Below are 25,448 nucleotides of genomic sequence, written 5' to 3' on the forward strand. Positions count from 1 at the left end.
AGGCCTGGCCTTCCACAGTCCAAGGCAGCATGGCCACGTGGCCTGACAATGAGAATGCCGTCAGAAGCGGGGAGCCCCGAGTTTACCGGGTTGCCAGTTCCAATACAACATTTGCTGACAGAAATATCAAATCCATTAATTACACATCTACCAGCAGGCAGCTCCCTCCCTGCTTCGCCCACCTCACCGATCTTGTTCAGCAAGGAGCAGGCTGCTGGACAAGCCCGAGAAGAAACCCACTGTCTGATTATTCAGCGTTTGTTAAGACTGGACGTGGTACCTTTGATAAATATTAAACCCAGACTCGGCAGAGAAGAACCAGAGGGGAAAAAAGCCAGCCCCTACCTGCCCTACCCCACAGCCACCAGAATAAACGTTTGGAAGACCTTAGAGAAAGAGAAAAATTTGCTTCCACTTTTTCTCCTCCTGGAAAAAGATGGACATCGCACTTAATCATTTCACGCCAGTTTCTTAAGTTACCAGCTTGGGACTTGCTCATATTTGGAGTCAGGGAAGGTGCTTTCCTCGTTCTGCCTCTGTGCCTGCTGTTCCCTTTTTAGCAGTGTCCTTGAATTTTTCTTCTTTCTTGCCAGGACCAAGCTCTCATTGTATTGATATTTAAGACCCAGGTCCAGACTTCAATAGTAACAATTTTTCCAAAGGAGAGGAGGAGGCAGCCCGCTTCCTTATTTGGCTCATGGGATATTATAAACCCTTAGGCTCCCTGGACGGAGACGTGGATACTTTAAAAGTACCGAGTCCCCAAATCACAGTGCCCCAGGGGAGGCAGAGAAGGAGCCTAGGGAGTCCATGAGTCAAGTGCCCTCTGTGGAGGCGGAGACCGCAAACCCCGGTTTTATGATCTGCTGGGTTAACTTCCCAGCGTCTCATGTAACCAGCACCCATGTGCAGGGAACCTGCTTTTCTTTTTCTCCCAGGGTCACCAATCTCAAGAGTTTCCAGTTCTGATCTTGGCCTCTTCTCTCTGCCTGTGGATTTCACCATCTTGTCTCTTATTCCCATACAACGGTTACTGTCTATCTGTTAGCAAGGATCCATCAACTACAAGTTTGGAATTCCACACTTTATAGGTTACAGGCTTGTAGCTACATTGTAACGGGGGTTTCCTTAAGCATGTGCTTTACCCCGAAGAATGAAGTCCACTCCAGGCGTGGTGGGTGAGCTGGCAGGTTTATCTGGGCAACAGGCTGCAGGGTGGCCTCTTTTGTGCCAGGCTGCCTGCACCGGTAAGTCCTATGTCTCAATTTCCTCGTCGCCTAATCCCCGTGTGGATCCCCCTTCTGACTCTGGGAAACCCCCTGGAATCTGGGGAAAGCAGTGGCTGACGGTGGGGAAGTTCTGCCCGGGACAGGAAGTGACGTAGGCAAGCCCAGCAGGAGCTGGGTCCGCAGGTGGATGGCAGCCCCCCTATTTCCCGGTTGTGCCTGAGGGCTCAGCCCAGGAGAAAGTAACTGGGCACAGGAAGAGAGAGGCACTACAGAGCAGGGTTGAGAGAGGTTCTTTTTCCTTCTAGAAACCATCAAATACCATCTCATGGAGCTGACTAGCTGCAAGTAGAAGGGGCCTAAAAAATGATCTAAACCAACCTTTCTTCTTCTTCTTTTCTTTTTTTTTTTTTTAAACAGATGAGGGAACTAAGGCCAGTGAGACTTCCTGCATGCACTTGGTAATGGCAATGCAGGGAAGAGAATCTGGAAACTCCTGTGTCTACCTCAGGATGCTTTCTGTGGCAGCACTCAGCTTGCCCCAGTTTTTAAACACTGAAAATTGTTATTTCAATGTTAGGAACACTGAGTCCTTCCCTCTTAGATTCTTAACCCATCGTGACTCTCCAGTGATGGACAGGAACTAAATAAGTGGGCAGTGGGCCATCTTCCCTGTGGCCTGTGGGTTGCCATAAAGATGGGGGAGAGAAGCAGCGTCCTGAGACCGTGGAAGGCTCCGCAGGGGCACGTGGGACTTCCCTGGTTTGAACAGCTATCTTGGCAGTGGAGAAGGGAATCTCTGTATCCTGACATTTGAGATGGGAGAGTGGGGTCCAATCCCGTTTTATGGGGTGGAAAGAAAACCTACAGAGCACACCAACCAGAGATTAGTCAACACTTAAACTTAAGGCAAATTCCCCAAAGCACTATGATTATGGGTAGGGATGCCTAGAGGTTGCCCCTAGTCCCTGCAGGCAACGTTAAGAAGAAAGGCCACTACCTCTGTACCGTCTCTCCTGCCAACAGGAACTCGGACTGCAGAGCGGACTCAGTGGCTAGTTCTAGACTATAAGGAACATGCCCAAAGGCACATGTGTGTAACCTTTCAGGGGATGCCATCATGTCCAGGTAATGGCAGAAACTCAATCAGCACTTGCCAGGTGAATGGACACGTGCTTGTGTGGGTTCCCCCAAAGCAGTGGCACTTTACATCTGAACACAGAGGGACGGTCAGTCTTGGGCACAAGCCCCAGTAAAGTCCATGCCAGTGTAACAGCTGGAAGAAGAAACCACTTCGGAGGGGTGCTCTGTTAGCCAGCCACCACCCAGCTGCCCCTCTGGCCCCGACATACCTTTCTCAGCTCGTCCTTCTCCCGGGTGTGGGCGTCCTCCAGGACCTTACGCTCCGAGTGGGCCCTCTGCAGTTCTGTCCGCAGGCTCTCGACCTCCTCCTGCAGCTGCGGGCTGCTGTCCCCACCCTGGCTCTGCTGGTAGCAGGCCAGCTCCTCCTTCAGCTTCTCTACCTCCGTGGCGTGTGTGGAGGTGATGGCTGACAGCTGCTCCGACAGCATCTTGAACTCTTTGTTCTGGGAGAGCACCAGCAAACAGGGAGGGAGGAAACAGAGGTGGAGAGCAAGGTTAGTGGGACAGGAACAAACATGAAGGCAATTAAAAAAGGGACTTCCAAGGTGGAATTAAACCTCACAATCACCGAACGCTTGAGTGCTTTCTTGGCATCTCCCTAACAAAACTCTACTGTGAACCTAGGAGAAATAAAGGAAAAGAAAAAACACCAGTACTGACATTCAAGGAGTGTTTAGGAGCTGTGACAGAGCTGGAAGCTGGCCGACAGTGGTTAGCCTTCTGTGTCCGGCTGGAGAGATCTCACGCCCGGTTTTTAAGTTGCAGGAACAATGTTTTTGGCTTCTTGGAACTGCAGCCTTTGCTTTTCAGGATTCCCTGCTCCTTCGCGCAGGGCCCTCCTGTCCTTGGACTCACTGGCACAAAGAGCTGCAACCTAATCGCTGGCTCTGAGACAAAGGACCTCTTCAGCATCCCCTCTTCCAAGGAGGTCCTCCATGGGGCCTAGGGATCCCTCCCACCACCTGTCAGCTTATCCTGTAAGACTCTGACTCCAGAAACGGATGCCCTGGCAGAACCCGTCCCTGCCGACGAGGTACCCAATCATGTACCCACTCAAGCAATAGGTAAGTGAGAAGCATTCTCCCGGGTGCCTGGCAGAGGTACGGAGGGGGGACTCGGAGGCAGACTGTGGATGAGCTCACACAGAGGAAGCCCTGAGGACCCAGGGCCAGTGTCAAGTGCTAGTGTAAACATGGGCAGGAAGTGGTGCTGCAGTTGAGCATATCAGCTCAAAGTGGTTAGCAGGGAAAGTGCAGTGGAAGAAGCAGGGTTCTCCCAGTAACCAAGCAAGCAAGCAACAGTCAGTGACAATTCTTCATTGCTGTTCTCTGCAGGAGCTCCAAGTAGAACAGAGCTATTGGCTAAGCTACCAACAAGCTGGGGCGTCAGGAACCAATGACTAATTCACACCAGCAGTGAAGCTTCATGGGAAGCAGCGAGGGGCGGCAAAAGAACAGCTGTGGGACCCAGCACAACACCATGAATGCCGTGGGACCTTAACGCTGAGACCCACTGTTGGTGTCCAAGCGGTACATTTCCCTCATTGATACAGCACAGAAAGATCCTCCCACAGTCTGTGGAAACCTCCCAGTTACTACCTGACATGCCCTCATGTCTGGTCTGACAGTCAGCCTTGCTCTAAGTAATCACAAATAAGAAATCCAATTAGGCAGCATCTGTTTAAAAACCCCAGTGCCATCTGCACTGCCCACCCAGCTCTGGGTCTCCCAGGAAGCTGAAGAGTCTCTGCACAAGGGGGGTGAGGTTCAGGGAGGGAACACGTGTTGGACTAGCCACCTTGACTTTGTTCTGCTCTGGGCGGGAAGCGAGGTTCCTCCAGGTGCTGCAGCCTGGGTCAGATCCCCGGAAACGTGGGAAGGAGGACGGGGCTGCGGAGGCCTCTAGATGGAGCAGGTGTGGGGTGTGGAGAGGTACACAAAGTGATGGCGACATCCTGCTATGGGCAGTGATGACACCCCAGGACCCTCATGCAAAGATAACATGTCTAGGAGGCCAGCTCTTTGCTTTCATTGACACGCACGCTGAGGCGGGGCTCTGGGAAGTTGGGGAGTTAAGAGACTGGACCCAGACAGACCTGTGCTCAGACCGCAGCTCTATCCTGATCAGCTGCGAACGTGTGGTCAGGTCATTCCTCCTCCCTGTGCCTGGCTTCCTCATGTGTGAAAGACACATAACTGTAACTCCTTCCTCACAGGGTTTTATCAAGGCTCAGGGAGATTAAGGGCTTCCCTGGGGTCCGGCACCAGGGGCACAGTTAGTGCTTGATAAAGGGCAGCTTCTTCATCATTCAGTTCTCTAGGGACCCCCTGGGAGAGATGCTACGAACTCTTTGCCGGCCGCCTGGGGAGTGGGTGGGAGATTCCTAACAGCGGCACATTTCCTGTTCCGGAGGCATGGTTTTAGAAAGGAGGACCCCAGAAGGGCCCAGCAGTTTCCTGCCTCATCCTCATGCCATGGAACCCATGGCCGTGCAGCCAAGCCTGGCACAGGGAGTGGTGAGGGGCACTTGCCCCTCATAGACCCCGGAAACCCTCCCTGTGACGGCAGGCCAGGCTCCCTGGAGCTGCCTTTGTCAGTGTGACTCGAGACCCGGCCAGCTCTGTCCTCCAGCGAGGGCCTTTTCCTAACAGCAGCGGGCTGGGGATTTCCATATGGACCCCTGTTCTCCTCGAGCTCCCCAGACATCCCGAGAGGATGCTTGCTCTGCACCACTGCTCAAGGGCACTGTACTACATGATTCACATCTATTAACTCGTTCTCTGGTCACAAAAATCCTATGTAGTAAGGCTGATTAATATCTCCATTTCACAGTTGAGAAAACTGAGGCACAGAGGACATAAAACTGTAACTTGTCACATACGATATTTCAAATGTACATGGATGAAAAGTAAAATATTAACTAATGTTTACCGAGTGTGTACTAAGTACACTGAATCAAACTGATTGAAAAGGTTACTGACTTGTAAATAAGTTCATCTGTCCCTTTTTTTTTTAAGTTTCCACATGTAAGTGATATCATATGATATTTGTCTTAGAAATAGAGTCACAAATGTAGAAAACAAACTTATGTTTACCAGGGGGGAAAGAGGGGAAGGAGAAATTGCGAGATTGGGATTGACACATACACACTACTGTATATAAAATAGAAAACTAATAAGAACTACTGTATAGCACGGGGATCTCTACTGGATATGTGGGAAAAGAATCTAAAAAAGAGTGGATATGTGTGTATGTATAACTTATCCACTTTACTGTATATCTGAAACAAACACAACATTGTAAATCAACTACACTCCAATAAAAAATTTTTTAAAAATAGGAAAAAAAAGAATCTTAATATGTTGTAAAATAAATAAATAAATGAATAAATAAATAAACAAATAAATAAATAGAGGTTACTGACTGAATCCATACATTTGCATCATATTTTCATATATCAAATAAAATATATTTAAATATAGCCTTATACTCATAAAGGTCTAAGGAACTTGACCCTCATTGTAAAAATATTGTTAGCTCAACTGGCCTTCTCACTCTCCACGCTGTGCTTGAATAAAGCCAGATGGATAGAGCCAAGTTCATAGGTTACATCATTTTGGCTGAAAAATGTCACACCACAGGCCTACACCAGGAACACTGCAAGAAATCATCCCAGGAACTGTCACTGAACTTACTGCTGAAGGATACTGTGAAGGATGTGGTTTATTACATCAGATTCTGAAAACCCACAGGATACCTGTCTCAGCACCACGGACAGCTCCAAACCCTCCTCAACTCTTTCAACAGCTCTCAAGGGATCCTGTTCCCTTCTTTCTGTTTGCTTGGGAGCTTCGTGCTAAACTTGCATCTTGTCTCTTCAGTTGGGTGCACAAAACCTTAAACATGAATTTGGGGCACTAACCTTACCCTGCTTTTATCTTTCAGTTTCCTCCTTTGCTGACTTCTTGGCAGTGGGGATACTTTTTAAAAAAAGCTTCCCCTCGTGATTCTTCATTGCAGTCTGGAGCTGGAAACCACTTTATTAGCCACTTTATGGCATCAGTGAATTTTTGAGCTAGAAGTTAGAGATCTTAGGCCAATTGTCTCTGAGGAACTCAAGGCCTAATCAGAGATTCGGCCATAACCCCAAACTGTCAGCTCTGGTTGCAGGTATAACTGAGACAGAACTCAAACCTCCATCCAGCTGGGACTTTGTCCACCACACCTCATGCTGCTCTGACAAATACTCTGGGATGCCTTCGCCTATGTTGTTCCTGGCACACGTGTATCCTTTCCTCCTGGCTAAGAACCCTGCGTGTCAGGGGAGCAGCTGCCTGAGCTGTCTCCAGCCATAAAGAAAGAACAGAAACCCATTCATTTACAAAGGCCAGCCCTGCCTGCTAAGAGACTGCAATAAAACAAGTCCTGGTGCCACGGATTACGCTGCTGACTCCTCTCGTGACACAGCACCACACGTGTTCTTTGACACTGGGTCACACACCCCACTGTCCAAGGACGACGCTGTCTATGAGAATGAACCCCAAACAAAGCTAAGGGTCTTCCTTGTTCTGAGGAATTCTCACATGTCTGAAGAATCCTGTAATATGCAGATATCCTAAAATTTGGTTGGAGGCAGCAGAACATTCTTTGGAACCAAACTGCCAAGTTTCAATCCTAGCCATGCTACTTACTAGCTGTGTGGCCTTGCGGGCTACTTAACCTCTCTGTGCCTGTTTAAAATGGGAATAATGTTAAATCTCATAGGGTTGTGGTAAGGATCAAATGAGTTGACACATGAGAACAGCGCCTAGCACACAGTCAGGCAACATGGGGAGGGACACAAGAAAGCAAGATCTAACCCACCCCCTCCTGCCTCTTCTCCTTACCCTCTGCACACAGGGTAACACCTGCCACTACTCACAGATGTTTGCCAAGCAGGAAGCTGAAGGCAAAAAGCTCTTTAAAAATAGGCCTTTTAAATCTGCTTCTCTTTGATGTTCCAGCACATGGAGTATAAAATACCAGATTTATTCTTAACCTCTCAAGTCAACTTGAGAAATCAGCAATGCCAATGCAGGGCCCTATGGCTGGAACCTAGGGCCGAGGCGGCAGGGCAGTACATGGGGCTCCTGGCAGGGTGCAGCAGTGCCAACAAAATCTGCTTGTCCCTCTGATTATACCTTGCTCAGAAGGTTAATTGGCACAATGTCTTTCCTGGCCAGTCATCAACAGCCATAATAATAATAATAATAATAATAATGGCAATGATAATAATAATACAACCCTAGGTCCTCCTTGTGATTGTGTTTTCCAAATGGCTGATCCCAGAGTACAGACCTTTTCTTATCCACTCCTGATGCTCTGGGTAGATATGTCTTCCTCCCTGACCTGACCTATCACTGTAGGCCAACCAGGGCCAGGTATGTATTGAGTGTCCTCCACCCTGCACTGAGCTTTCTGTCTTGCTTCCCCACTAGGGAGCCAAGCCAAAGAAGACACCTGTAGAACTCACATAGAGACAGACACCCAGGGCCACAATTTCTTCTCCAGAAGCCGTCTTTTGCAAGAACAGAAAGGCAGGAACATTTAACCACTTTTGGGCTCCTGTTTAGGGCAGCTGGTTTAGGTGTAAAATGGCTCATTTATTTTCTTGCCCTATTGGGATCATGAGAAGCTTAAAAAAGTGCCTAGCATAGAATAGGTACAATAAAACCACTGACTGCCAAAGCCCTGCCTGGTGGCCCAACTCCAACTGTCTTCCTCCACACCACATACCACACGCCTTCAGCATGTTTCCCCCCTTCCTTTGCTCCATCTTCTTCTTTCCTTTCTCAGGAGGCACCTGAAACCCTCCAGGGCATTGCAAGAGCCTGGTCCTGAGGCCATTAATACCTTACACGAGCAAGGTACCAGTGAGCCTGCTTTCAACTCTGGAAACCCATCTTAAGCCACGACACAGGAAAGGACCGACACTTTAGTGACATTTGGGGTTAAAAACACCAGCATCACCCTCATTATGGCTGTGGGATCAGAAGACCTGGGCTGGAGTGCTGGTTCTGGCACTTTCTAATTCTGTGACCTTGGCCAAGTGCTTGATGCCCCCGATCCACAATTTGCTTGTCTGTAAAATGGCCTCACGAAGTCTTGTGGGGATCAAATGAGAGCTCCCTGGGGAAGCCATGGGTCTCTCTCAAACATGCCCGTGGAGTCTCCCCACAGCCCCACCCCCTGGGTGGGAGCTCAAGACACCAACCTGGTCGTCGATCTTCCGCTGCAGCTGGACCACCTTGTTCTCCATGCCCACGTTGAGGCGTTTTAGGTGCTCTGCTGAGCGGGCCTCGATCTTGAGGGCCTTCAGCTCCCGCTTGGCCTTGAGCCTCCGGAAGCCGCACTGGATGACAATGGCCGCGCCCCGAAGCCGCTGGAAGCACCTGCGAGCCAGCCAGCTCCGCACGTGCTTCTGGATGATGGTGGCCTTGTGCTCCCTGAGGACCTGGCAGGGGACAAGCACACACCTGTGGGTTTGCACTGCAGGACGGGAGGAAGGGGCTCATGTACTGCTCTGGGGAGAGAGCCAAGGTCAGCGAGAGACAGCCTCCCTATGGCTTAGGGCTCTGGTGGCCATTTATTTTATGAACAACTTGTAACTAAGTTGGCAGCCTGTGTACCTACAGGAAATGAGCTGTCAAACTCTCCTTTCTAGTTTTTTGTTTTGTTTTTTAACTTTTTATTGGTTAGGAAACCACAGTCTAAAAACCTCAAAGTTGGAGGGGCTTAAACATTATCCAGCTGATAAGCCCCCCATTCAACAGATGTGGATCCCCTCCTGGTGACGGTGAGCGGGAGAGATGAAGTGACACTGTCGAGTGAGGTTGCTGAGTGGGTTAAATGGCTTACAGTTACAAACCTGGCTTGCAATTCACTGTTTGTGTTTTTTCCTATCCAGTTAAAAAACCACTCAGAAAATCAAAGCATCATCAGTGTTCTCACGCTAATGCCCTGCAAATAAGTATTTGTGGAATGAATAAATAAACATGTTGAAAGACTAACATGCCCAGTATCACAGCTCTGAGATGAGCTGGGTTCAAACCCTAGTGCCTCCGAAATGCCACCTGTCCCATCCATGGTGACACCACACAGATGTCACCAATCTCCCAGGAATATTCACAGCAGCTTTTCCCACAGGCCCGGGGGTGCTCCATCTGGTGCCTAACCACGTTTGCTTTTTCATTATCAATGTAACACTTTATAGTTTTATTACTGAGAAAATCACACCTTCTCTGATCATACATGAGGTAGATGTTCATTTTAGGAAAACAAAAGACCATTTTAGACATTTCGTTCCAACCCATCTTTCATCTTAGCATTGAGCTTCAGTTATGCGGGGGTGATCTGGTGGATGGGGTGCGTCCTGACGTGGGGCTACCTAACTGGGTCTTTCAGCTTCATTGGATAATGGCCCGGCAGGCAGGAGGTCAGGGTCCTTCTCCTGACCTCACCTCACTGGGCTTCGGGCTGCTAATCAGTTAAATGGAGGAGCTAGCCTGATGACTCCCAATACTTCCCCCTTCTCTCAAGTCTGTGTGAGCCCCAGATAGGTCACCAGACTCTGCCATGGGCTGACCGAGTGCCCTTGGGCAGGTGAGTCAGCTGCTCCAAGCATCTCACAGCTCTTGAAGGGGTACAATGATACGCACCCTTTCTACCTGTGATACTTAGTATGTGTCAACTTGACTGGCCACGGGATGCTCAGGTTAAAGACTGTTTCTGGGTGTGTCTGCGAGAATGTTTCCAGAGAGAGAAGTATTTGAGCCGGTGGGCTCAGTGAAGAGGACTGCCCTCCCCTGTGTAGTGGGCATCATGCCATCCACGGTGGGACTAAATAGAACAAAAGGTGGAGGAAGGAGGAATTCGCCTTCTTCCTGCCTCACTGTTGAGCTGGGACATTTCGTCTCATCTTCTCCTGCCCTCAGACTGGATGTGTACCATCAGCTCCCTTGTCCTGAGGCCTTCAGACTTGGGCTGAATTACACCCCTGACTTTCCTGGGTCTTCCAGCTTGTAGACAGCAGATGGGGGGGACTGCTCAGCCTCCATGACTGCACGAGCCACTTCCTCATAATAAACACACACACACACACACACACACACACACACACACACAGAGAGATACACGCATCTCCTATCGGTTCTGTCTCTCTGGAGAACTTTTGAGACACTACACCTCATGAGACTTTGGTTAGGATTCAGTGAGAGCAGACTTGTGAAATTACTTAGAAAAAAGTTAGAAGCGCCCAAGAAACCTTTATGTTGGTGCCAACCCATTTGCTGCTGCTTAGTTCTGAGTTTACAGCCTGAGTCCCTCAGGGTGGCTACACACCTGGTGGTAGATTCTCCGTACAAACGTGCCCCGAGCGAAGGCCTGGATGACGACGGTGGCCCTGCGGACCCTCTGGTAGGCCTGGTGAGCCCTCCGCATGCGGTACTGCTTCTGGAGCACCACGGCCGCCCGGGTCCTCCGCAGATGCTCGGCCAGCCTGGGGAGGGAGAGAGTGGTGGGCCAGACTGATGGAGGCCTCTGGGTCACTCTTGAATGCGAGCCCCTCCCCCCCGGCCCTGCCTGGACTCCACAAGGACAAGCCAACCCTCATCACCGTTACCGACTGTAGGAAGGCCTTGGGGACTTGAGGCTCAGCTCAGAACAGCAGAATTGGCTTCCTCCGTCTTGTGCAAAACGTCTTTCCACATATTTACAACGCAGTCTAAGTCTGATCAACTCTGATCCTCATCTGTCCACTCCCCCACCCGCAAGCCCCTCCTGCGACCTGGGCAGTCCTCAACATCACATGTTCACACCCCTTCTGGTCCCTGAGCTCATCGGGTGTGGAGAGGTCAGGAGCCATGTCTCAAGCATCCTTGTACCCCTACATCCAGTACAGGGCCTGGCATAGTGGCACATGGTTAAGTATTTGCTGAATGAATAAAACCTTCTCAGACCTGCAGCGACCCCTCTTTGTTTTCTCATTTCCCAGCCCGTTCTGCTGGGGATACACTGCACATGGGCATCTGCTTTCCTCTGTTTCATTTCTGCATTCTCCATCTCACCCCTCAAGACAGACATAAAGTCAGTCCAATACTTTTTACCCTCCTTCAGGGCTTTGTTTGGTATCAGGCTCATAGCGAATGCTCAACTAGAGAGTCAGAATATTAAAAGCTAGAAAGGACCTTGGAAATCATCTAGCGCAGCTCCAGAGTGGGAGGTGACCCACTCAGCCCTGCTCTACCTGCTGAAATGAGTCCGATTCCTGGTCCAGCTCTCCCTGAGCAGTCTCTCTAGAATACAAACACCCTGCAGGGAGAATGCAGGCCAGCTTGCTGCCCAAGTCAGAGCCCCCGGCACAAGGGTGCTCAGTGATGCCCTGACTGTGGATGATGACTTAGTGTTGATACTACTGACAACCTTCTCATTTCCATAGCTTTTGTTCCAGAGACCATCTCTCAGCTCTTCACAGGTAAATTAATGGCGTTCATCATCTCCAGTTCTGCTCGGATAAACAGCTAAACAGCAAGGACAGGAGGGGGAGCTGGAGTAATCTTCTAACTTTATGGTACAAAGGGTGCCTGCTCTGGGCTTGTTTTATATATTCAAGCAGAGATGCCTGAGCAGCCGCTTGTGAAACTTTGGCTTCCAAATGCCAGGCTTCCTGGCAATGACCGTCATTTCTCCGAGGAAATCCGGATCTGCAGAGGTCACTGATTTTGAACTAGGGCTGGGTCCAAAATCTGATGAGCTGTGTGAAGGTCCGGGGATGGGTCTGGTGACGGGGGTGTCCTCCATGCCCATCCCTCTGCTCTCCGGAGATGCTTATACCGCTTTAGCGTTTCGTCACCAATGACATCACTGAGGAGGGGACGTTTACAGTAAAGTAGCTTCTTCTACATGGTGCTGGGCTGGGTCAGGGCAGCCGACTGGCTTCAGGCTCTGCCCTGAGGTAGCTGCTTGTGGTCAGACAAGGCTCGCCCTCTCTGTGCTGGCTGAGTGCAACGACTCATAGAAGGCACCTCCCCGGGTCTCGTCAGCCCTATTTACCAAACTCCCAAGGGATTGTGAAATTGGTGGCGTAAATCACGAAGCTGAGTGTATGTTGACTGTGACAGAAAGGCTGCAATTGCCTCTTTTTCTAAAAGAAGATTGTTTTACTTAAGAGTTTAAGCAAAGGGCAAATGGAGGTTTTGCGGGAAAACCAGCCAGTGCTAGCCTAGGACAGGGACAGACTGGGGGAGGCAAGAGACCTGGGAACTAGACCTACATGCTCAGGTGAGAAGGGCAGGAGAGAGAGAGGCCCAGCTGCTGGGGGAAAGCCAGATGCGGACAGGGCCCAGCAGGAACCACTCGAACTACCGGGGCTGAGAGAGGCCAGCCAGCTCGGAGCTGGTCCCAGCCCCCTGCCCCTCCACCCTCACCGCCAATCTGCTACCTTAGATGTGCCCCGGCTCAGCTCACCTGCGGGCCAGGAGTCCTCGGCAGTACCTCTGCAGAGTTAAGGTAGCTGCCTTCAACCTGCGGTATTTCACCTTCTGCAGCCAGCCCCGGACGGTTTTCTGGATCATGATGGTGGCTGCCCGGAACTTGTCAGCCCGAAGCTTCTCCAGGTAGGCCACCTGGCCTGCCCGGAAGAAGATCTTGGTGCGGCCAAACTGGAACTTGTCAGGATCCTTTACAAGGCAGGGAGGGGAGCTGGTTCACCATCCGTGAGCAGTAAGGGAAAGCACCCTACCACCCCAGGTCCTCTGACGCACAATTCCCTTGCCAGGTGTCACATGCCCCTGCTCCTTAAACAAATGCTGAGAGTTAGTGTGTTAACAGACGCCGAGCCTGTCCCTACTACTGGTCAGACACTGAATGCAGCAGTGAAAAAGATCCCTGCCCGCCAGCAACTGACATCGCTGTGAGGGCAGCCGGACAAGCAAACAAGGACACAGTACATTTCAGGCAGTGCTGAAGATTACGGAGACAATAAACTGAGGGCTGGAGGACGGGATGGAGATGTTGAAATAGGCTAATCGAGGAAGGCATTTCTGTGGAGGTGATGTTTAAGCAAAGGCCTGAACGAAGTGAAAGGAGGCAGGTGTGGGAGATTACGAATATATTGCAAATAACCCCCAAATACATTTTATTTGGTTTCTAACTATGTTGTGAGGTTTTTTCAGACATATAATTACTATCTTTAATTACATCTATTCAGGTTGAAGTTAACTGCCCTTCCCTGCACTCACCCTGGTGGATAAGGGAAGATGACCCAGCCACGTGTATGCGGACGAGCCTGGGCTACAATATTCGATAGGTAACGCACGATAACTGGGCACTCTTTGTAAATAACCTTCATCTAATTCTGCTCCCTTGGCATGCAGACCATAAGGAGGAGATAATGAGCCAAGGTCTAAGGAAAACACACACACGAGAATACACTTCACGTTGACAAATGGCTCTGAAATAATGCTGAGTCACCACTCTTCACGGCCGAGCCCTGGACGGCTAACAGGAACCTGGCTCCACGCACAGGAAAGCCAGGCTGCCTGAGCCGTGGCTGAGCTGGGACACAGCATCTGGCTAGACCGTCACTGACTGTCCCCTCCATGGTCGGGCTGCCGGTGAAGCTGGGAGGAGCGAGCTGCGAGGCCCTGGTTCTCATCCCTGCATCTGCTCAGGGCCCTCAGCTCACGCCGGGAGGCACAGGGGCTGGGCTGGGCGGGGAAGCTCTGAGGCGGCCGAGGCCTTGCCTGCATCACTGCCCTGCTGGGGAGACTCCTCTTCGGCGAGCAGGGCTCCAGAAGCAAAAGGTGGGCGGCTCGGCCCTCAGTCGGGGGACAAGCCTGGCTACTGGGCCTTCAGCAGAGCGAGGGCCTGGGGCGTGCCTGCTGCATCTCAGGAACCACAGTACACAGGCTCCGTTTCCTATGCTGGAAAAAACCACCAGGGAAAGGGCAGTCTGGTTCACAGAGCCACAATTTTTACAAATGAGGATCTCTCTGAAGGTCCTGCCTGCTACAGCCATCACCACTGCCCTGATGGCTGCACTCGCCTTCCCCCAGGTGTCTTGAGAACTTCTACCCCAGGCCTGCTTTCTGTAACCCCTAGAACTGGCTATACTCTTCACATACCAATCAGAGGTTATCTTTTGAGAACCCTTCTCCAGTAATCAGAAACTGAGGGAGTAGAAAGGAATCTTAGCAATCTACCCCAAGCCACTGCTTTTATTTTTACAGATGCCTAGAATGTTGAGGTGACTTGCCAAAGGTCTCACTGAAAATATCAAGGAATAGAACCCGAGACCCAGGACTCCCAGACCAGAGGTCTCTTACTACACCACGCCGCTTCTGTAATACCACCTCCTTCTCATACTCCTCACATACATATTTCCTCATGCTCTCTGGGTCTCAGGAGATGCTTGTTAATATGCTCCTTCACTGTCAGGATGAAGGTTCAGGTTTGCATGACGGCCAGTGATGTCTATAACCACACTAGATGACCATCTGTCCTGGAGGGCAGGGCCCACCTAGTACACTCTTTCAATAACCCTCACACTGACCACTCCAGGTTAGTACATAGGAAGAACTCAATAAACATTCGAGGAGTTAAAGAAAAAAAATTCAGGCTAAAGATGGAGGTATTCCTACAATCCTTGCAGGATGAGACTATCAATCGTGAGCAACCTCATGATGCAGCCCCTGGCCCATGGCTGCCGGCCAATGGATGTGGCTGGTGAGCGCCTACTGCCTGGCCTACAGGCCGCCTTCGTCACTGCTTCTCTCCTAATCACTCTGCTCTAAAATGTACTATGACATAAATCACAGCAAGATCCTTGTTGACCCACCTCCTAGAGAAATGGAAATAAAAACAAAAATAAACAAATGGGACCTAATGAAACTTCAAAGCTTTTGCGCAGCAAAGGAAACCATAAACAAGATGAAAGACAACCCTCAGAATGGGAGAAAATATTTGCAAATGAAGCAACTCACAAAGGATTAATCTCCAAAATTTACAAGCAGTTCATGCAGCTCAATAACAAAAAAACAACCCAATCCAAAAATGGGCAGAAGACCTAAATAGACATTTCTCCAAAGAACAAATACAGATTGCCAACAAACACATGAAAGAATGCTCAACATCATTAATCATTAGAGAAATGCAAATCAAAACTACAATGAGGTATCATCTCACACCAGTCAGAATGGCCTTCTTCAAAAAATCTAAAAACAATAAATGCTGGAGAGGGTGTGGAGAAAAGGGAACACTCTTGCACTGCTGGTGGGAATGTGAATTGATACAGCCACTATGGAGAATAGTATGGAGGTTCCTTAAAAAACTACAAATAGCACTACCATACGACCTAGCAATCCCACTACTGGGCATATACCCTGAGAAAACCATAATGCAAAAAGAGTCATGTACCAAAATGTTCATTGCAGCTCTATTTATAATAGCCAGGACATGGAAGCAACCTAAGTTTCCATCAACAGATGAATGGATAAAGAAGATGTGGCACATATATACAATGGCATATTACTCAGCCATAAAAAGAAACGAAATTGAGTTATTTGTTGTGAGGTGGATGGACCTAGAGTCTGTCATACAGAGTGAAGTAAGTCAGAAAGAGAAAAACAAATACCATATGCTAACACATATATATGGAATCTAAGAAAAAAAATAGTCATGAAGAACCTAGGGGTAAGACGGGAATGGAGACACAGACCTACTAGAGAATGGACTTGAGGATGTGGGGAGGGGGAAGGGTAGGCTGTGACAAAGTGAGAGAGTGGCATGGACATATATACACTACCAAATGTAGAATAGATAGCTAGTGGGAAGCAGCCACATAGCACAGGGAGATCAGCTTGGTGCTTTGTGACCACCTGGAGGGGTGGGATAGGGAGGGTGGGAGGGAGGGAGATGCAACAGGGAAGAGATATGGGAACATATGTATATGTATAACTGATTCACTTTGTTATAAAGCAGAAACTAACACACCACTGTAAAGCAATTATACTCCAATAAAGGTGTTAAAATAGATAAATAAAATAAAATAAAATAAAATAAAATAAAATGTACTAAGCACGTTCCTGGAGAGGGCAGGGAGCTGGAATGTGCCATTTTAGTCTAACGTGTGGCTTTGCCGAGTCTCAGTTGCTTGAAGTCCCAAGTCACTTAGCATTGGTGACCAGAAGATGTGGTCCCCAAAAAAGGGAAAAAACAAACCAAAAAAGGAAATAGAAGGTCTCTAGGTAAGTCTTAAAGCACTGATCCTTATTCCATCTCTGAGAAGGGTAATTATACAGTGACATTAATCAATCAGTCAGACTCAGCGGGTGATGTGGTTTAGACTGTGGGGGCTCCTGAGTCGCCTTGGGCAATTTATATCAGCTGCCTGTGCCTCAGTTTTCCTCAGCTGTGAAATGGGCATCATGTTGTATCTTTCTTGTGAGGAAATGTTAGGATGAGATGAAGTGTGTGAAGCAGTTAGAAAAGTGTCTGACTCCTAGTAAGTGCTTAATAACCGTGAGCCACTGGTGGCAGGTTCCATCCGGACAAGCTCATGTCACCCATGCAGCCACCTGCACAAAGAGCAAAAGAGCTCACAAAGAGCTCACATCAGAGCTCTTGTGATGACCAGTTATTGTGCCAGGAACAAATGACAGTGGGGCCCTTGCCATTTAGTTGTTCAGAGTCTGGTGAAATGAAAAAGAAGCCCTTAACTACAATACAAGGGGAGAAATGCAAAAATGGAAGACAGAAGTTGAGAGGTGTTAGCCAGTGACTAACTCCGACTGGGAGGCTAGGAACAGGCTTCAAAGACCAGAAAGCATTTTAGAGCTCAATCTAGAGGGAAAGTAAAACCTGGCCGGACGGGTAAAAGAAGGAAAAAGCACTTCAGGCAGAGGAAACAGCACGTATTCACATACTTTAGGGAATTCACCTGTTCACTCATTCCACAAATGTTTGGTGAGTTACTTCTGTGTGTCAGGCTCAGTACTCATAACTAGGGGAGAGTGTCCATATAAAGACCATCCTCTGAAAGAAAGGAGACACATCTGGAGCACAGGACAGCATGGTATGGGCTCAGAGAGCACTGGATTGAGGAAACCGGGAGGGCAGAGTCGGCATGGAAGCTGGGCATTAACAAGCCAGCGGCCTGAGTGTATCACGAGCAGGACAGAGCAGTGGCACTCGGTCCTGCCAGCTGGAGGGGAGCAGAGTGGGGTAAGCTGAGTCAGCCAGTCGGACCTGGGCCCCCTCCAGAGTACCCTCTGTTTGGGAAGCAGCAGTTCTGCTGGAAACTTGGAGAAATCCAGGGAAGGCAGAGGAAGTGTGGAACTACAGTCTGGAGAAAGGAGAAGGCAGCCCCATGGCAGCGCAGGCTACTTGTGAGCCTTGATTACACGAAGAGGCTCCTGGTACCAGTAGAGAAGGAAGACTCCCGACGCTCCACGGCAACCAGAATCAGCTGACCTTGAACACATTTTTCTCACCCGTTGAAAGAGGACACGTTGAAATGTAAACACCGACAGATACACCACAGCAAAAACCTCAATTAACCAGAGTCCAGAGAACCAACTGCAACCTTCAATTAACGAGATTGTCATCCTTTCACTCTATGGAATATTCAGCACAGTACTCTGCACTGTCCACAGCTACAGACTTGAGCTGCTAAGACAACGCTGAGGGTGACTGTGTCACTGTCACAGAATAACATATGACCTTGAAAGCTGACCACCTGGCAATGAGCTATACTCCAGACGAATAGATTCTCCTAGCAAAACAATACTTAGAAATTTAAAAATTTAGATGTAATTCTCTTACCTTCTTAAAGGAAGATTTCTGATATAATTTAGCCCTTTATTGAGACCATTAAGTACCATACTCTGCTGTAATCCCTGGATACTCTGGAACTAAGAACTATTCAAGGATCTGTCCCTCACTAAAGGCCCCCAAGAGCTCTGCTATAGTTCTCCAGTCCCAAGTGTCAGCTGTTGAGTTCAGATTGTTTCAAACAAAATGAAATCCACTGCCTTATTTAAAACAAGCATCTGGGGGTGGGCCTGAGGCCGGCTCTGCAGTGAGGAAGCTACCAGAAGCACAGCTATCTTCCCCTCCGCTGGCTCCCAGGCTGTGCCCGGGCTCCACATCAGAGCCCCCGGGGGGGTGCACTGGTGCCGGCAGGCTGCGCTGTGGAGCCCCAGGCTTTGGGGAAGCCAGAGATCCCGGCCAGCAGCTTGGAGCCAGGAGCAGCCTCGTCGTGACCCCCAGCGTGCTGTATAAACAATTTCATTTTCTATGTGAGCTGTGATGTGGGAAAGGCTAGAAAGTTCTCCAGGCAGGTGAAGGGGCTTCTCCTTTACAGCTGCTGACACAGGCAAATGGATTAATATCTCAGGAACAGTTTCAATACGAGGGATGAAGACCAGAAAGGCAGCTAACACCTCCCCCACGCCCCTAATCCCAGGGCACCGCGCCTGAGCCTCCCCTGGAGCCCCGCAGTCCGGCCGTGCGCAACTCACCTTAATGAGGCTCTCCAGCACAGACTTGCAGATGGCCTTTTTGTCTGTGTTGGCTAGCTCTTTCTTCTTGACCAGCACCCGATACCGGTTGTAGAAGTCATGGTAGGCCCACCTGGAGGGAAAACCGGTGCATCAGGGGACACATCCTGCCTCTCAGCCACACAAGGGCCATGGGTGATCTCAGACAGTGCCCCATGGGGTCAATACGCCTGGCACAAAGCCCTTCTTAGAGCAGCAAAACACGTTCCGGGGCATTCTGTTCTCCCTTGATGCCTTCTGAGAATTTCAGTGTGTAGTTAAGTTATAGAATCATGGCTGGAAGACTGAAAGAAAAAGGAAGCATTGGAGGCTCCCCCGGGAGGGCTGACCAGAGGCAGAACCACTCACAGGGGGTTTCTGCCCCAAAACGTGGAGCTCCACTCCACTGCTGCTGGAATGGGGGAGCCTTACCTGGAATGCAGCTTGATTTTTCTTCTTATAAAACTAAAGCTAATATAGCTCACTGAAAACTTTCTAATGCAGGAAAGCATATGTTAGCAAGTGAAGAGAGGCCATATTCTAACCCCTGGAGATACACTGTTCACACATGTTGGTATAGTTTAGAAGGAGTCATTTTTCTCCCGCAAGTAGACTTTATGATTCCACACCACCCCCGCTGCTTATTAGAGTAATGCAGGCCCACTGTAAAGAAAATGTCCATCAACACACATAAAATAAAGAGCACTTATAATTTCACTACCTTTTAAGTAAGTGCCGTTCTGGTACATTCTGGAAGGAAATCTTTAAGAGAGCCTTGAGTTTATCCCTTGGCCTCTGAGGAGATCTCTACTTAAACAAATGCAGTCTTTTCAATGACCAAAGACGTCATTTTCCAGGCGGGCTCTGACCCTTTCTCCTGAAAGCGACCTCAGTTCACACAGACGCTCATATTCTCCTCGCTTCTCATCTCAGTTTTCAGGGGACGCTCACAGCCTCTACGTGGAACTCATGTTCTGTTGCAGCACAATCCTACTCTATGGAGACTTTGAATTTGCAGTCTAAGTCCCTCTGAAGGTGAATTCGGCCCATCTGTCCCCACTCCTTCCGAGTCCTCGGAGGCATCAGGAGATGCTACACACACACTCTGTCTTGAGGTCCACATGCTGTCCACAGTGCCCATTTGGAAATCATGTAGGTGCTGCCTTGAGATCGTGTGTTACCATTTACCATCACCTGTGGCCTTGCTGAGTGACTGTCCAGTTACTCAATCTCCCTCATTCTAAAGTATTAATGCAGAATAAACGGATTGCATCCCTTCTCCTGGAGCCCATTCGCTTTTAAAAGGGATCCTTTAGAAATTTTATCCAAAGAAATGAGTACTGTGGAATATCAGGGGCCACTGCGAGCTGCTCCCCTTGCCCTCCACAGTCGCATACCAGTGTGGTCCTTGGGTTCCCCCTCCCTCCCAGGCCACCCATCTCCACTCCCTGGGACGAGAAGGAAAACAGACTGAGCTCAGAGCCTCTCCATGCCTTTGAAGACACTCGCCTGGTTTGGTGGAAGACAACACAGCCATGGGTCTCAGAGAAGGTGCAAATAACAAAATGGCTTTTTTTTTCCATCTTTTTTTTTTCTCTACATAAAATGGCTTGTGCCTTACCTTTTTTTAAATAACAGCTTGAGATATAACACACATACTGCAAAGATGTACCTTTTTAAAAGTATACAATTCAATAGTTTTTTAGTACCTTCACAAAGTCGTGCAACTATCCCCAATGTTGAATTCCAGAACATTTCCATCACTCCCAAACGAAACCGACACCTAGTATCAGTCACTCCCTGTTCTCCCCTCCCCCCAGACCGTGACATCCACTAATATACTTTGTTTCCATGCCCTTTACCTTTTCAATGTGTCCTGTCTGTCACAAATGCAAGGTCACAGGGGAAAGACAGCATCTGTTCTGCTCGGAGCTGACCAGGTGTGCACATGGCCCTGCTCCGCAGGCTCACAATGTGTGGGTTCCCCCCTTCGGGAGGGGGCGGCAGAGGGTGCTGGGATCGGGCCCAGGTAGCGTTTCTGCTGCTCTGTGCCCTTTGGGACCGTGAACCAAACCCACCTAATTACTGGAAATCTCTACCAGGAGGCTTTAAAAATGGAAACACTTATTATTCGCCCAGCTAAACGTTACTTCAATGATTTCAATCAGGCACAGCAAATGTCAAGAAAACTCCGAAGCCCTGACCGACCTAATACTGGCGGCCCAGGAACAGAGAGCTGGATGGATAAGCTGCAAATTAGACGTGCAGTTTTTTTTTTTTGCGGTACGCGGGCCTTCCACTGTTGTGGCCTCTCCTGTTGCGGAGCACAGGCTCCGGACACGCAGGCTCAGCGGCCATGGCTCACGGGCCTAGCCGCTCTGCAGCATGTGGGATCCTCCCAGACCAGGACACGAACCCGTGTCCCCTGCATCGGCAGGCGGACTCTCAACCACTGAGCCACCAGGGAAGCCCCATTTTGTTTTTAATACATGCAAACACTGTTGAATTTTTTTCTAGGCTCTTTCTGCACCAGCCCCCAAGTTTTAAACATAGACCATTCCGTTTGCTGATACTTCCACGTGGGGCAAGATGGATCTGGGCAAGAATCCAAGAGAATGAAAAGTGTCCTTACTCCCCACGCCCACCATCAGTGTTTCACCCAGGTCATGCACTCCTTCCTGCCCGCCCAGCGGGGTGTGGGCTCTCCCTTCAAGGTGGCTCAGCACTTTCGGCGTGGCTTTCTGAGGCCACTTTCCACCTCCTGCAGTTTCGGTTAGCCATGTCCTCATCTGTCTGGTTTCTCACTATGAGTTTGCAATTTCTCTGGGGAAATAATTAGAGCAGCGTTTCACTGGGCTAAAAACCTTCAATGCTTCTAATTTGAAAACCACTTACTGCTGACAGTTCTATAACTCTGGGAGGTTACAGGCTCCAGGAGATGGCGAGGGAGTAGGGAGATGTGACCGCAATACAGAAAAAACTTGGAGGACGGGAGCAGAGAAGCCCGCTCTGACACTGACTGGCAGTGTGACCTTAGGCAAGTCACAGACTGGACACCTCACCTCCCCTGTCTGCAAGTGGAGAGAACATCACCCACCTCACGAGTACCTCCCAGGACTTCAGTAGCCAGTGAGTTCACGGATGTGGAGGGTTTGGAAAGCTGCAACGCTTCCTAAAGACCTAAGTGACTCTCCCTTCCCATCTAAGCCCTGCCTCATTTCTCTGAAAGGCTTCCTCAGATGGCTGCATCAAGGTGACACCCATGGGGGAGGAGGCTGCTGCAGAACGCAGCCCTTCCACAGGGAAGGGCTTGGGTGGGCGCTCCCTCATGGGGTACCACAACAGGGTCCAGGCAGGTACGTGTCCTTCACCAAAGGACCCAGAATCAAACGTGGATCCCGTTTTCTGTGGACCTCTGTGCTCTTAGAAATGAAATCTTCACAGGAAAGGCTCCCTCATCCGTAAGATGAAAACCTTCCAAGGGAATCTAAATAGAATATGTGATTCTTTTTCCAAAAGTAGAATTTCTTAACAAGACTTTCTGTTTTGGCAGGAACATCTGGATGGAGGTTTTCTGTGCCCATGTAAAAGTTAGGAAAGACCGCTTATTATCACCATAGGTACCCAAGGTTTCCCCTGGAGCTTACGTACCACGAAACCTCTCTCTCTCATAGCATTTGAAGTATTCCCGTTTCCCTGGGGGACACAGAGCTTTCTGCGTTGTACTGTGGATATTTTTTTGTACATGCTAGCTTCTCTGCTGGATTTGTGCCTCCGGCCAAGCTCGGATACATCTTCTGGTACTTTTTTTAAACCTCCCAGCGCCTATCATGCATGGTATCTTTACCTGCAGTCACTTACTACATCTTAAAAACTCGGTATTTTCTGAGCTTTAAAATGGCTGGAACCCAGTGTTAAACTTTTCTTTCTACCAGAGTTTCTCAAGGAGGGCAGGAATGGCTCTGGGGCAGACACTTCCTCAGTGTGTGGGACAGTTCCCCAGGACACAGAGCATCTTTCCACCGTTACCCACCACCCCTTCATTAAGATATGCAAAAATGTTCCCAAACATGTGTGGAATGTGTATTACAGAACACAGTCCTAGTCCAAGGAACCTTAAGAACAATGGACCATGACTGCCATCCGCCTCTGCAGTGTGAATCTGCTTCCTCCGGTCCCGTCCCCCCCTCGTTGGGTGGCCCTGGAGACACCCTCTCCCAGGCATCTCTGTGGCCGATGGCCTGGGGGTGTCTTTTAAGCCCACCCTGGGCCCAGCTGCTCTTCCATTCTATTCCATATTAGCAGTGGGAGAAGAGCTCCCATCCTAAGTGTATTCCAGGCCTCAACTGTGGCCCCAACCCTGGGCTATGTGGAGTCGTAGGGACCTCAGAGACAGGACTCACTCAGCCCTGTTCTCTCTGGATTCAGACTCGCATGCCAAGGGTCTGGCTGAATATCCCAGACTTTAATATTGTGTTTTCTCCGAAATTGAGGCCTACTTCACCCTATGTGTCTCTGGTCTGCTGGGGAGCAGGCATGCCAACCGGTAGAGCGGTCACAGCTGGGTGTGGGGAAAGCCCAGGACCTGTGACGGCTCCTGGGAAGAAGTGGGAGCAGGCATGGCGGATGAGCTGCCCCAGGTCAAGGGTTCAGCAGAGCCCACCAGTCTGGAAAGGTGCTTCCCCGTTACAAGCTCCTCAGGCCTCAAGACAGTGTGTGGTAGAGCACATGCAGTGGGGGGATGTTTGCTTGACTGAGTTCCCATCTGGAGCCTGATACTGTACCGAACATCTACACGTGGGGACGCCCCACAGAACATGCCTGCCTGCAGGGCCCCATGGACCAGTGTGTACAATGGGGTGGATCTGCCAAGGTGGCCGCACTTTGCTTCCTTCTCTTGGACAGGCTTCCTCATGCGGGGACTGGCTGGTATAGACAAGCTCTGAATCTCTCCAGTAGGACCAGAGTATGAGGCTAAGTCCCACAACTTCACTGACATCAGGCCACAAGAGGAATCCCTGAAGATGGCATGTCAGGTTACCACAAGGACCCCTAAGAAAAAGGTGACGAATCCATCAGGGCTTTTCAGGTCAGGATTAGGTGGGTTAACCTGTACTTTGACATACCTCACGGCCCTGTGACATTCAACTTAGGCAAAGATCCTGGTCATGCCGACACGGAACATAAGGGGTTATGCTTCTCTTCTAGTTTGAGAACCTTCAGGAGCCTGTGAGCTCCAGGGGCCGGGGGCGGGGGGCTGGTCCCCTCCAGTGTTTCACACACAGGCCAACAGACATTTGCAGGGCAGAGGTGTTTAGCCATGCTGAGATGCCCATTAACCAGGACCACCAGAGTCTGTCTAGATACGAGTTGCAGAAACAATTTTCATGATAGACACCAAGCACCATACTCTTCTCTTGTTCTCCCTTTTGAAGAAACAACCCAGTGGAGAAATAAATGATGTTGCATGCAGGAGTTTTGCTTGGAACTGTATCAAGGATGGACCAAATTTTCCAAGGAACACAAGAGACCAAAGTCAGAGGAGAGGGCACTTTGTAGAACACTCACAAGTGAAGGCATCCTTAACCCCTGGCCATGTGGTGTGACAACTCCACCCCCTGCTATCTGTGAGGATTTAATCTGATCACTTAACTCTTAAGGGATCTGTTCTGTCATCCTAAAATGGGGTGATACCCCCTTATCTTGCCTACCAAGAGTCAATATGGTTTTTTCAACAAATGGTGCTGGCACAACTGGTATCTGTATGCAAAAGGATGAGGTTGGACCTCTACTTCACATTACACATAAATTAACCCAAAATGGATTAAAAATCTAAACCTATAAAACTCTTAGAAGAAAACATAGGTGTAAATCTTTGTGACCTTGGATTGGGCAAACAATCTCAGAGGAAAAAACAGATACATTGGACTCTTGCGAAATGAAAAGCTTTTATGCTTCAAAGGACACCATCAAGAAAGTGAAAAGACACTCCACAGAATGCGAGAAAATATTTGCCAGTCATATATCTGGTAAGGATCTAGTATCTAGAATATGTAAAGAACTCCTACAACTCAACACCAAAGAGACAACTAACCCAATTTAAAAATGGGCAGGTGATTTGCATACCATTTCTCCAAAGAAGATATACGAATGGCCAATAAGCACATGGAAAGATGCTCAACTTCATCAATCATCAGAGAAATGCAAATCAAATCACAGTGGGATGCCACTTGACACCCACTAGGATGGCTATAACAAAAAAAGACAGACAATAACAAGTGTTGGCAAGAATGTATAGATATGGGAAGCCCCATCCATTGCTGGTGAGAATGTAGAATGGTGCAGCCATGCTGGAAAACAGTGGCAGTTTCTTGAAAGAGTAAAGAGTTATCATATTACCCAGCAATCCTACCTCTAGGTATAAATAGGAGAAATAAAATATACATGCATACAAAACTATGTGCATGAATATTCAGAGCAGTGTTATTCATACATGTTAAGAAGT

At 49.2% G+C, this 25,448-nt stretch overlaps 1 protein-coding gene across 4 annotated transcripts in view; it reads right to left on the minus strand.

The window, feature by feature from the left end:
- Positions 1-25,448, minus strand: part of MYO5B (myosin VB) — a 385,273-nt gene that overhangs the window by 46,801 nt on the left and 313,024 nt on the right. For all 4 annotated transcript variants that reach the window (XM_027118483.1, XM_027118480.1, XM_027118481.1 and 1 more), the window contains 5 exons: positions 18,926-19,037; positions 12,873-13,084; positions 10,749-10,905; positions 8,623-8,862; positions 2,579-2,812 (listed from right to left, as the gene is read on the minus strand). In XM_027118483.1, the coding sequence (XP_026974284.1) occupies positions 2,579-2,812; positions 8,623-8,862; positions 10,749-10,905; positions 12,873-13,084; positions 18,926-19,037 (955 nt within the window). The remainder of the gene's footprint in view (positions 1-2,578; positions 2,813-8,622; positions 8,863-10,748; positions 10,906-12,872; positions 13,085-18,925; positions 19,038-25,448) is intronic.

This window comes from Aethalodelphis obliquidens, unplaced genomic scaffold, assembly GCF_003676395.1.
Source record: "Aethalodelphis obliquidens isolate GAN/ISIS:26980383/991018 unplaced genomic scaffold, ASM367639v1 scaffold19, whole genome shotgun sequence".
NCBI classification, from domain to species: domain Eukaryota; kingdom Metazoa; phylum Chordata; class Mammalia; order Artiodactyla; family Delphinidae; genus Aethalodelphis; species Aethalodelphis obliquidens.